We start from the raw sequence: 11,084 nt of genomic DNA, 5'->3' as shown, positions 1-11,084 counted from the left end.
GTACTCAGGACTTTTTTTGCGTTATCCTTTTAGACCAAGTGTACGACTCGCTGTTTGAATTTCTGTCTAATAAAGTATTCAATCAATCAATCAAACTCTAAGCTATATGGAAATGCAAGAATTACACTACAGAGTAGCCATGCTTTTATGATACAATCACTGTCACACACTGTCACAGCCACAGTGACCATGTATACATTGCAATGGTTTGACCTGAATTAGGCTATACGGTCCCGCTATTTAATGGCATTTCTATCCCTGGGACCCCCGATGTATATTGTAAAATCAAAGTTAACTTAACTCTGAGTTACAGACCCATAAGGGTCCATTTGGTTCCTAACTATCATTTACCTGGGGACCCCCTGGAACTCCCTCAAGGACGCCCTGGAGGTCCCCGGACCCCACTTTGGGAACCACTGCTCTACAGACAGTTCCTAAGCAGATGGTCAAAGGAGCACAAAGAGAGCCAGGATGTACTATACACCTGTTTTGCTTTTCATATACTGTACTTACAGTATACACCCACCATAGACCAGTGGTTCCCAAACCTTTTCATGTCAAGGACCTCCAAATTGACACTAATTAGCCCACAGACCCCCATTTGGAAAGATATGCCAGGGGACCCCCATGACAGAAGATTGTTACGGCTCTAGCAGTGATCCTCAACCTATTTAATTTCAAGGACCCCCAGTTTGACATGAATGAGTCTACGGACCCCCATTTAATGGCATTTCTATCTCTGGGACACCCAATTTATATTGTAAAATCAATGTTAATTTAACTCTGAGAGTGTATAAATGGAACCAAATTTGGTTCCATTTGTACACTCTCAAGAGTTACAGACCCATAAGGGTCCATTTGGTTCCAAACTATCATTTAGCTGGGGACCCCCCTGGAACTCCATCAAAGACCCCTGGGCGTCCCCAGACCCCACTTTGGGAACCTCCGCCATAGACAATTACACCATAGCGTTACACACGCAAGAGTGATTCAGAGTCTGAAACACAGCGTTCATGATGTCATGGCGGTACCTCAACTGGACACATCCGACAGGGAGTACGCCTTGGCTTCAGGCAGTGGAGTAGAAGTAATAGTACTGAAAATGTTATATACTCAAGTAAAGTACATTTATATAAGTACCGTACCTAAGTACAGTTTTGAGGTATTTGCACTTTACTTGAGTATATAACATTTTCAGTACTATTACTTCTACTCCACTACATTTCAGAGGCAAATGTTGTACTTTTACTCCACTGCAATTATTTGACAACTTTAGTTACTTTATACATTTTGATTATTACAAAAGATGTATTAAGCACTTATATACAGCCCTATATACATTTGGGCCATTTGAAAATAGCCGATATACAAGCTCACAATGCGTCGCGATGCCACGCATTGTGAGCTTGTAGATCTGCTATTTTCAAAATATTTTGTATACATTTGAAAACTTGAAATGAGTACAATGAGTACTTTTGGTACTTTTAAGTACATTTTGATACCGATACATTTGTACTTTTACTCAAGTACATTTTGAATTCCGGACTTTTACTTGTAACAGTAAGTATACATTTATATTGCAGTATTGATACTTTTTTTTGAGTAGCCTACTTTTTCCATCACTGGCTTCAGGGCGGTGTGAGCATGCGAGGGTTTCACAGGTGACTTGTACTGACAAAGACACCAGTCTCTGATGAAACACGCAGCAACATGCAGAAGACAGGCAGTGATATTGTTTGAGTCACAGCCGATTTAAGATCTCTTATATCGCGTTTGAACAATTGACAAAAAAAAACTACAAGAACACAGATAAAGGAAAAATATACTATACGAGTAATAATTGTAACAAAAAACAGCAAGTGATTGATTGCATAATAAGCATTACACTAGTATCGGTTTATCTAAAATCTGTTTGTCTGGGGCTGTTTGTAACAACAAAATACATTGCATTGCAGTCAAAGTTTGCCATTATTGGAATGTCTCAATTCTCAGCTAAAACTCGAGTTAACTTGTCACATGACACATATCCTCTATAAACAAGAACACCATTTGCATATATACTAGGCCTACAGGTCCATCTCAATTCATTAGAATATTGTGTAAAAGTTCATTTTCTTCCGTAATATAATTCAAAAAGTGAAACTTTCATATATTCTCAATTCATTGTGCATAAAGTGAAGTATTTAAAACCTTTTTTTGTTTTAATCTTGATGATTATGGCATACAGCTCATGAAAATCTCAACAAATCAGAATATCTCACGAGACCACTAAAACATGATTTATTTTAAACGAGAAATGTCGACCATCTGAAAAGTATATTAATGTATGCAGTCAATACTTGGTCTGGGCTACTTTTGAACAAATTATTTCATCAATGGGGCGTGGCATGGAGGTGATCAGCACCTGACCACAATGCCAAAACTACTAGTAACTGGTGTACTTACTACTGACCATGCAGGTATTACTGTGCTTAACTGACCAGCGAACTGGCCTGACCTGAACCCCACAGAGAATCTAGGTTGTATTGTCAAGAGGAAGGTGTGAGACATGAGACTCAACAATACAAATGCATTTACAGCTGTTATCAAAGCAAACCTGGGCTTCCATAACACCAGTGCCACAGGCTGATCACCTCCATGCCACGCCCCATTGATGAAATTATTTGTTCAAAAGTAGCCCAGACCAAGTATTGACTGCATACATTAATATAGCCTACTTTTCAGATGGTCGACATTTCTCGTTTAAAAAAAAACATTTTTTTAGTAGTCTCGTAAAATATTCTAAATTGTTGATTTTTTCTTGAGCTGTATGACATAATCATCAAGATTAAAACAAAAAAGGTTTTAAATACTTCACTTTATGCACAATGAATTGAGAATATATGAAAGTTTCACCTTTTGAATTATATTACGGAAGAAAATGAACTTTTACACAATATTCTAATTCATTGAGATGGACCTGTACATACAGCAAAGAAAAAACATAGGCCAAGTGCTCCCCCTTGTGGATGACTCTCCATGGTTGGGGAAACCCAATGGTCAACGATGAATGATGGGGACAGACAACAGTCAGTTTGACGGCAGAGATACTGATAAAATAAAATATCATAATATATAATTCAATAAAAATGAATACAAATTACAAAAAAATAAAAACAAAACTTCACAGGGGTTCATGGTTAAATGTTCAAATAAACACACATGAATGTGCTAAAAGAAAAATAGTCAATTGTGCAGAGGATTTAGATCACTTTTATTTTTCAAACAAGAGATGTCGTTAAACACTGAACAAATAAAGATGCCCTAGTAAAAAAAAAAAAAAAAAAACTGATTCTTATCATCCATTGTTAGCACTTTCCTTTATTGCGAGCATTGCTGTTGTGCGGTGTTGTCATTGTCTGCAATTTCACCCATGTAAAAAAAGAGAACGGTGCATATTCGATTTTTAATAATCAAACATGGAATTTTGGAATTCTCACGCATAAACCTAGATCCAAGGACAGGCGTGTTTTATGCGGAAGCAAATCCAGATTTACCATTTTTACCAAGGCACATTGGTAGGTATGGAAGGGGTCAAAGAATGGATGGATGGGAGGGATGCATGAATGCATTGTTTGCCCACCATCTGGTCTTGGGGCTCATTACTGTCATTTGTGAGCAACACAGTGGTAGTAACAGATGAATACAGGAAGAAATTAAGGATTTACGACATAATCAGATTTTTGTCACATGGAAAACTTTGATGATGCACGCCGGCAGCTTTCTCTCCCTCTTGGTTCTACGTTGGGTCGACAGACAAATGATAGTTTTATAAGAGCGACAGGATGATCTGGTCTATAGTAGGTAGTAGGTACAGACATACAATTGGAACTTGTGGGTGGTAAAGATCATCCCCTGCCGCCCTATACACACATTTATCAAGTCAATGAAATGACTAACAAGTTGTCAACTTATGTACATGTGCAGGTCTCTACCCTCACTAAGAGGCTTGATTTGAACATAGTTGTCACAGCCGATCGACAAGGTTCACGACAAATTGAAAGCGTGTAGATCTGCTATTTGGGTATGTTGACACCTGCACACAACCATGCATAAATTAGACTTACCCATTCTGGGCGGGAACCCCTTTTGGTGTTTTAAGCACTATGTTATACTATTTTTGAAAAATCGTGAAAATGTGGCACAAATCCATTTGAATTAAAAAAAAAAAACGTTTTTTAACTCAAATCTTTGCTTCTGGGGGGGTCCCTGGAACAACTTATTTTCAGAAGGGGCTCGGCGGCCTATTACATATATTTTTGGGAGTCCTTGACATGAAATTGTTTGAGAACGACATAGAAACATGGGTTTTTCAGAAAACGGTCAGGATTTAGAAGGCATTTGTAGAATCGTCCTCAGGTCTAAATGGGTTAAGGCGGTTTGGATATTTTCTAAACATGATGGAATTACAGAAGGTAATGGTTTGAGATGTAATTTTTTGGGGTACCAATTTGTAGAAGCAGGCTATTGTAGGAGTTAGTAACACAGCGCTTAAACCTGGTAGTTTTTTTTACTCTGAGAACATGACACATTGAAACGCAACGGTGGAAAGAGAGCAAGAGAGTGGGTGAGGGGAGGAATATGGAATGTTGCTGACCAATCACATTGACCAACATTAAAGAAAACGGCATGCCTCTTTTTGCATTGCAGAACAGGCCAACAACATTGTGATGCAAACAGGGAAGGAAAAAAAAAGCTTGTTTTTTTTTGTGTGTTTTTGAACATCCGTTTTGTTACACCTCCCACAAAAGAACTGGTCAAAATAAATAGATGCATACATGGTAAGAAATTTATAATTTAGTATTTTTTTATATCTCACATAAAGCTTCTTGTAACTGCCAAACATGGGGCCAGTATTCCACACACCGGGCATGCTTGGCTTTACCTGTGCTGGATGAACCTCCTTTGAACACCTTTCTTCAAGTTAGTGGCCCAGACTGGACAGCTAAACCCCGCCTACCCTCCAATAATATAGGACCCTGATTTGTGATTTATTCTTAGTAGCTAGAAGGAATATAGGAATTAATAGTATTGCCATAGTGAACCACAAAGGGCCATGATCCATGCACTGTACAGTGGCAAATTTACTCATTTGCATTAGGTTGCCCAAAACATTAAAAATTCTGCAAGCACAAGGTATCATAGACCGATTTGTGGTTCCTGTGGATGATACTCTCCAGTTGTCCTTTTTTACTTCCTAGAATAGTAGCAGCACTCTGCAAACAGGGCCTCAAAATTCCTGTGGCTTTCATTTTGAAAAATAGAACAGAAACAGCCCTTTAGTTCGACAAACGCAACTTTTTCTTTTATTAAACATCTTTTTTTTGTAATCTTTCTATACCAAAACCTCAATAAGATTATCTTTGAAAAGAAGGAGAGGCGTGGAGGGAGTTTAGCTGGTCTGGCTTTCCCCAAACTCACAGTGGACAAACAAAATCACAAAGTTACCCCCCCATCTCTGTGGAGATGCAGCGAGAAAGGCGTGGAGAGAGGACAGCCACCTTCCCCAAGCTCCCTCAGTCTAGGCAAACATATGGCAGGATGTTCAGTTTGCTTTCATCCCCGTGAGGGTCCAACGATATGCACTCTGTCCAATCATACCAGGTGCCGTTGGTGTCAGAGCAACCGTTCACCCCCGGCCAATGCTGCGCGTTCATCCTGACCATGTCCTCGTCCGTCACCTCTCGGCTGACGCCCGGCTTGTCCCCGGGCGCGCAGTCCGTCTGCAGAACGTGAGTCTTCCTCTTCTCCTTGATGTCGTGTTCCTCTCGTTTGAGGTACTCGGACATGAAAAAGTGTGCACTGGGGGCCTGGACCCCTGAGGAAGTGAGCACGTTGCTCTGGAGGTTCAAGTAGGACTGGATGATTTCGTTCCTGGAAAGCTCCTTCCAGTTTGTCTGTTGGAAAGGGTTGGGTGTGGTGGCCGCTTGATTGGAAACAGAGGGCTTCTGCTGCACAGAGCTCTCGGTCCTCTGTCTAGACTCGGCAGGCATGAGGGTTTCCTCCGTCTGAGAGGGTTCTTTGTGTACCATAGGTTTGATCTGACCCGTTACGGGGTCAAAGGTTATCCGGCGTTCTTTTAATCGCACAGGCTTGGTCATGTCCTCTATTTTCTGACCGTCTAGGTTGACGGAATAGTCTCTAGACCTGTACTTCTTTCTTCTTTTTCTGTCTGAGGACCCCGCCGTTTCCGCGTCAAGCTCTGCCACCCCGGGGGACAACGAAGTGGAGGGCGCGTGGAGTTCAGAGTTGTGTATTTGAAGCTGGGGATGCGAGAGGGGAGGGGAGACTGAAGGGGATTCCAGTGTTGGATTTGCGCCGTGTGGGGCGCAGTGGGGAGGGGCTTCTGAGGAACTAGCCCAGTGCATTGAAGAAGACCTATGAGAAGGAGGCAGCCCGTCGCCAAAGGGTGTCTGCGCTGCTGGGGAGGTTAAAGGCTGGGACGAGGGCATGGGTGAGCCCTTAGAAGAGGGGCTTGGGACAGAAGATGTCCCTTTTGGTGTACATGTTGAGGAGCGTTTAGACATAGTTTCCTGCTTCACGCTCCTTGGACTGTTGGTGTGGCCACGGGGGCTTTTGGCTTGATAATTCCCCCCTCCTCCAGCACCACCACCACCACCTCCTCCTCCGCCCCCTCCCCCTTCGTCCATTCGGGCATGCTGTTGCATCACAGCAGCCTTGATCAAAACGGAAGTACTAGGTAGTTTGGCCACTCCAGGGGAGCTGGGGCGGGGCTTGACAGCATTGATGGGGATTCTGGGGAGTTTATCACTTTCGGCGTGTTCTGTCCGAGATGGATCGAGAGACGGCACAACCTCCTGCTCAGGGAGAGCCTCTGGACTGCCTGCGATCCCATTGGTGGGGGGTGTCAAGACAGAGTTATTGTAAGTAGAGAGCTTAGAGATTTTGGCTGGTAAGTGAACCCCGCTATCTCTGTTCTCGCCCCGACGCTTGCGGTTACTCGATTTCTCTGCTTTGGGTGAATATGTGTTGTGAACATCATTTCTAATTTTGACTTCAGGGAGGCCCTTGACTGGCACAGAAATGTCAGGGGGAGAGGGATCTGTCCTGCAGGGGTGGGAGCCGCCATTGGTAGAACCAGGGGCACTCACAGCCGGCCCCGGCTCTATCAACTTCTGCCAGTTCCGTAATAGTTTCTTTGCGCGCTTGGCAAGGTCTTCATCCTTGGTTTTCTTCCTCACGTCATTGATTAGTTTTCCTAAGCGAGTCTCCTGCATGAATAATGTTAAAAGAGAGAAGTTAGCCTATGAAACTTCTGCAACAACCACGCTCACACAGAGTCAAGTTACTTACCTCTAGTTCTTCTTTGGTGATGGGAACTTTTTCCAGGTAGGTAATTACTTCTAATACAACCACCATATTGCAAATCTGGATGGAGATAAAAAGAATATACATTATTATGCAATAGACATTACACACACACACACAGTAGTCTGCGATTTTCATAATGCGATATCATACAGCAGGAATTTTGTATATTCTGTAGGCATGTTGTTTGTAATCAACAGTTAGTAGATGATGATAATATTATATAATAATGACAATACAGGATTAAAACTCATTCTAGTTGAATAGCCAAGGCGTTCAAACATCTGAAGTTAGGAAAATGAAGGACCCTGATTGGTGCTTTTTCTGGTTTGTATCCTCATAGCAGTTTTATATTGACATGTACCCATCCCATTCTACAGACTTAATAAAAATGTCAATCAATTTCAATCCAGAGATTAAGTCAACACTACCAAAAGTGCTTTCTTGAAACATTTGACTGAGAGAAGTCTGCGAGTTTGCTCACTACTAGCCTGAGAAGCAAAGCGAAAGCGACGTATAAAAGTGGAGGCTGAGAAGTGTCAACTCAAGGGACCCATTTTACCCTTTGACAGCAGCCCGAAAAGTTCAATGTAAATGCGTTGTGATTTTGATTTCATGCGAGTACGGTGTTAAAGAAAGTCAGGCGACATTCAAACGTTAGGTGATGCATGTTAAGTTTGGGTTTGGCAGCTGGCTTGCTTAACGTTTACGTTCAACTTGGAAAGGGAAAACCCGGCTACTTCCTGAAAAGGTAGCTACCGTTGTGACAACTATACACCTGCCACGATCACTCCCGTCAGTGTGTGTGTGAGCACATCTCTTTACCAGCGAATACACCGATCCAGGATCAATGACAATAACTTTTTGATGGACATAACTTGTACAGCACAGAACACACAGCACGTTAACATGCAAATGAGACTTAACGCCACATCATGAACTTGTTCCTTTCCAGAAAATAGGCCAATCCCTCCCTCAGTGAGTTGGCTATAAGCTAATTTAGCTAGCAGGCTCAGATACTAAAGGCAAAGTCAATGACGTCACAGACAATCCGGAAGCGTGTGTATTAAATGCTTTTATTCCTCTATGATTAAATGCCACTGGGCTAAATGACATTTGAACAGAATAAATACACCCTTTCAGTTAAAAAATAATTCGTAATTTTTTTTAAAGAGCAAAAAGATCCTGCGAATAATAAGTACAAAAGGTTGTCTTTTAATAACTTGACATAGCCCCGTGACGCTTAGTTATGCCATCACCGTCCACTCCTCTGTACGTTGACTCTGGGCTAGCGGGGCTAACGGGTTTAGCTAACGGCTGGATATAATCTGTCAACTCAAGAGCCCCCGCGTCGCTCCGGCTATTCGAAAAGAAAACATGCCGGTGAGTCCTCGTGAAACTGTCAACGTGACGAACACGGTCGCCTTTTTTGTCGACATATATACACGTTACGAGGGTTATAAACTAAACGACCCGGTGAAGTTTTACCGCTGAGAGCAGGTAGGTAAACAAGCTAACGGTGGCTATAAGCGGGGCTAGCTAACGGTGGTGAGCTCAACTCACATTGCTGTGACTGTCGATGGCCTGCAGCAGCCGGTCTCTCATCTGCTGCGGAGTTGCGGAGGCCGTTGTCATTGCCTGGTTCGGTGTCCGGCGGGGTGGCTTGGTGGAGGAATTCCTCCTTTTAAAACGAACAACTAGGGCTCACTGGTTGACACTTTCATGAGATGCGCCACAGCTGCATAGCTCTTTCCCCACCCGTCGTCGTCGCGTGTGTGCGCTAAGTATAAGGTTGCTTAAATGTCACATGGAGACAGTGTTAACGGGGTGTTGTGTGTTAGCTTGTTGCCGTGCGGCGCTGACTGCTGCCTGCTCGGCGCCCTGCTCTCTGACTACTACTACCAGTAGCTGGATCACAGCGGACGGCCTCCTGCTGCATTCTGGGATACAATTAATATTGGGGCTGCGCTTGACGTCTGCTCTGCGCGTCGTTCGTCTAGTTGTTGACTCACTGGTAAACACAGAGACACTGACACACACGTCCACGAAACGTGTGGTTCTCACACTATTTCATGTCAAGGAGGACCCCCCCCCCCCCCCCCCCACCCAAAAAAAAAGTGTTGCGACGCCCTATGTCAGCTTGTAGGTCGGATATCTATTTTCAATATTATAATATTATATAGGCCGACCCGACGGCGTGGAACAAACTCCCACTGTACCTTCGACAGGCAGCCTCTGTAGTAGACATTTTTAAAGCACAGCTCAAGACCCACTTCTACACTTTAATTGACTATTCATGTCCTCACTGTATTGCATTACTGCTATTATTTTTAAATGTTTTATGCCTTGCTTTTCTTTCTTTCTCCATTGCTTGTAATCCCCGTCCCCACTTTGAGAACCACTAGTGCTTGTTCAATAACAACAGGGGTCAGTATTGTAATGTATTTATTAATTAAAGGGATTGTGACATAGAAATAAAGTTTTTGTAATTTTTCTTACATTTTTGTAGATTTTCAAGTGGCTCAAACAAGTGCTCTGATTTCCTGCTGTTTGTGATGTAAGAGCCTACAAATCCCATATATGTGACCAGATTTGACTGAGAGCCTGCCATCGTGCAACCTCCAGCTTTTCACCAGAGGAGAAAAACTGAATTTATTTATATTTTATCCAAAATGAGTTAATAGCCCAGGCAGACTCTTCACATAAACTAAAGCATGTCTGAAATAAATATGAAATAACTTAAGTGCTTAAACATGTAGCTAGGTGTAATGTTAGAGTCCACAGAAGTGAACCTTTCAAGCCTATTTTCTCAACTCGCTGTTTTCTGTAAGACATTTCAAATTGACATATTGGTTGTTCAGTTTGACCCACCAGTTTTGGAGATATGAGTAAGCCATATCTCCAAAACTGGTGGGTCAAACTGAACAACAATATGTCAATTTGATGCTTTGATTCCCTGCTTTCATATAAAAACGAAAATGAAAAGAAATCCAATGGCAGTCCCTCAGTCAAATTTGGCCACATATGTCAATGGGATTTGCCAGCAGATGTCACTGTTTTCACTGTTTTGCCTGTTTTCATTGCTGCTCAAAACGTTTCCAAACCCCAGAGAAAACTTGATTTGGCCTCAAAAGGGTTTTAAGGGGTGCTGTTGTGTTCTTCATGATTTATTTAGTGCAACCTGCTATGTTATTGTCTCCACCAGGCCGAAGGCATGGGGAGAGTATGTTTTGCACTCCGTCCGTGTGTGTGTGTGTGTCCGTCCGTCCGTCCTTCCGTCCGTCCGTTACCAGCTAATCTCCGCCACCGTTGGACCGATCCATGCCAAACTTTGCACACACACTCCCTGGATGCCAACGACGAACCTCTGCCCCAAATATTCTTCAACGGCCTGTTGTAGCGCCACCATGAGGCCGATTTAGGCAAAACACATTTCTGTAGATTACTCGTGCACATTTTATCCATACATCACACAATTCGGTATACACTATCTCCATAGTCATGTGATCAACACGGATCTGCACCATTTCCCATCTTCCATCCTGATTGACTAAGATTGGCTTCCAAAGCTCACATGATTGGTCCGTTTCGAACAAAATGCCACAAATCACAAACAGTGTGCAATTTCCGTGAAATTATACACGCACATTTCCACTAGGCTGAGGATGACATACCACTCATTTGTTTCCAAATCAGCCTCATGGTGGCGCTATAAC

At 42.7% G+C, this 11,084-nt stretch overlaps 1 protein-coding gene across 1 annotated transcript; it reads right to left on the bottom strand.

The window, feature by feature from the left end:
* Positions 1-3,355: 3,355 nt before the first annotated feature.
* crsp7 (cofactor required for Sp1 transcriptional activation, subunit 7) lies at positions 3,356-9,385 on the bottom strand. The gene is made up of 3 exons (XM_079488556.1): positions 8,932-9,385; positions 7,354-7,428; positions 3,356-7,271 (listed from the first exon to the last, which is right to left on the bottom strand). The coding sequence occupies exons 1-3, from the start codon at positions 9,001-9,003 to the stop codon at positions 5,556-5,558; spliced, it is 1,863 nt and encodes a 620-aa protein (XP_079344682.1). The 5' UTR covers positions 9,004-9,385; the 3' UTR covers positions 3,356-5,555.
* Positions 9,386-11,084: the final 1,699 nt, after the last annotated feature.

Source organism: Electrona antarctica (assembly GCF_951216825.1).
Source record: "Electrona antarctica genome assembly, chromosome: 19".
Classification (NCBI taxonomy): Eukaryota; Metazoa; Chordata; class Actinopteri; order Myctophiformes; family Myctophidae; genus Electrona; species Electrona antarctica.
Note: the sequence above shows the minus strand (reverse complement) of the source record. Positions and strands in the feature narration are given on the sequence as shown.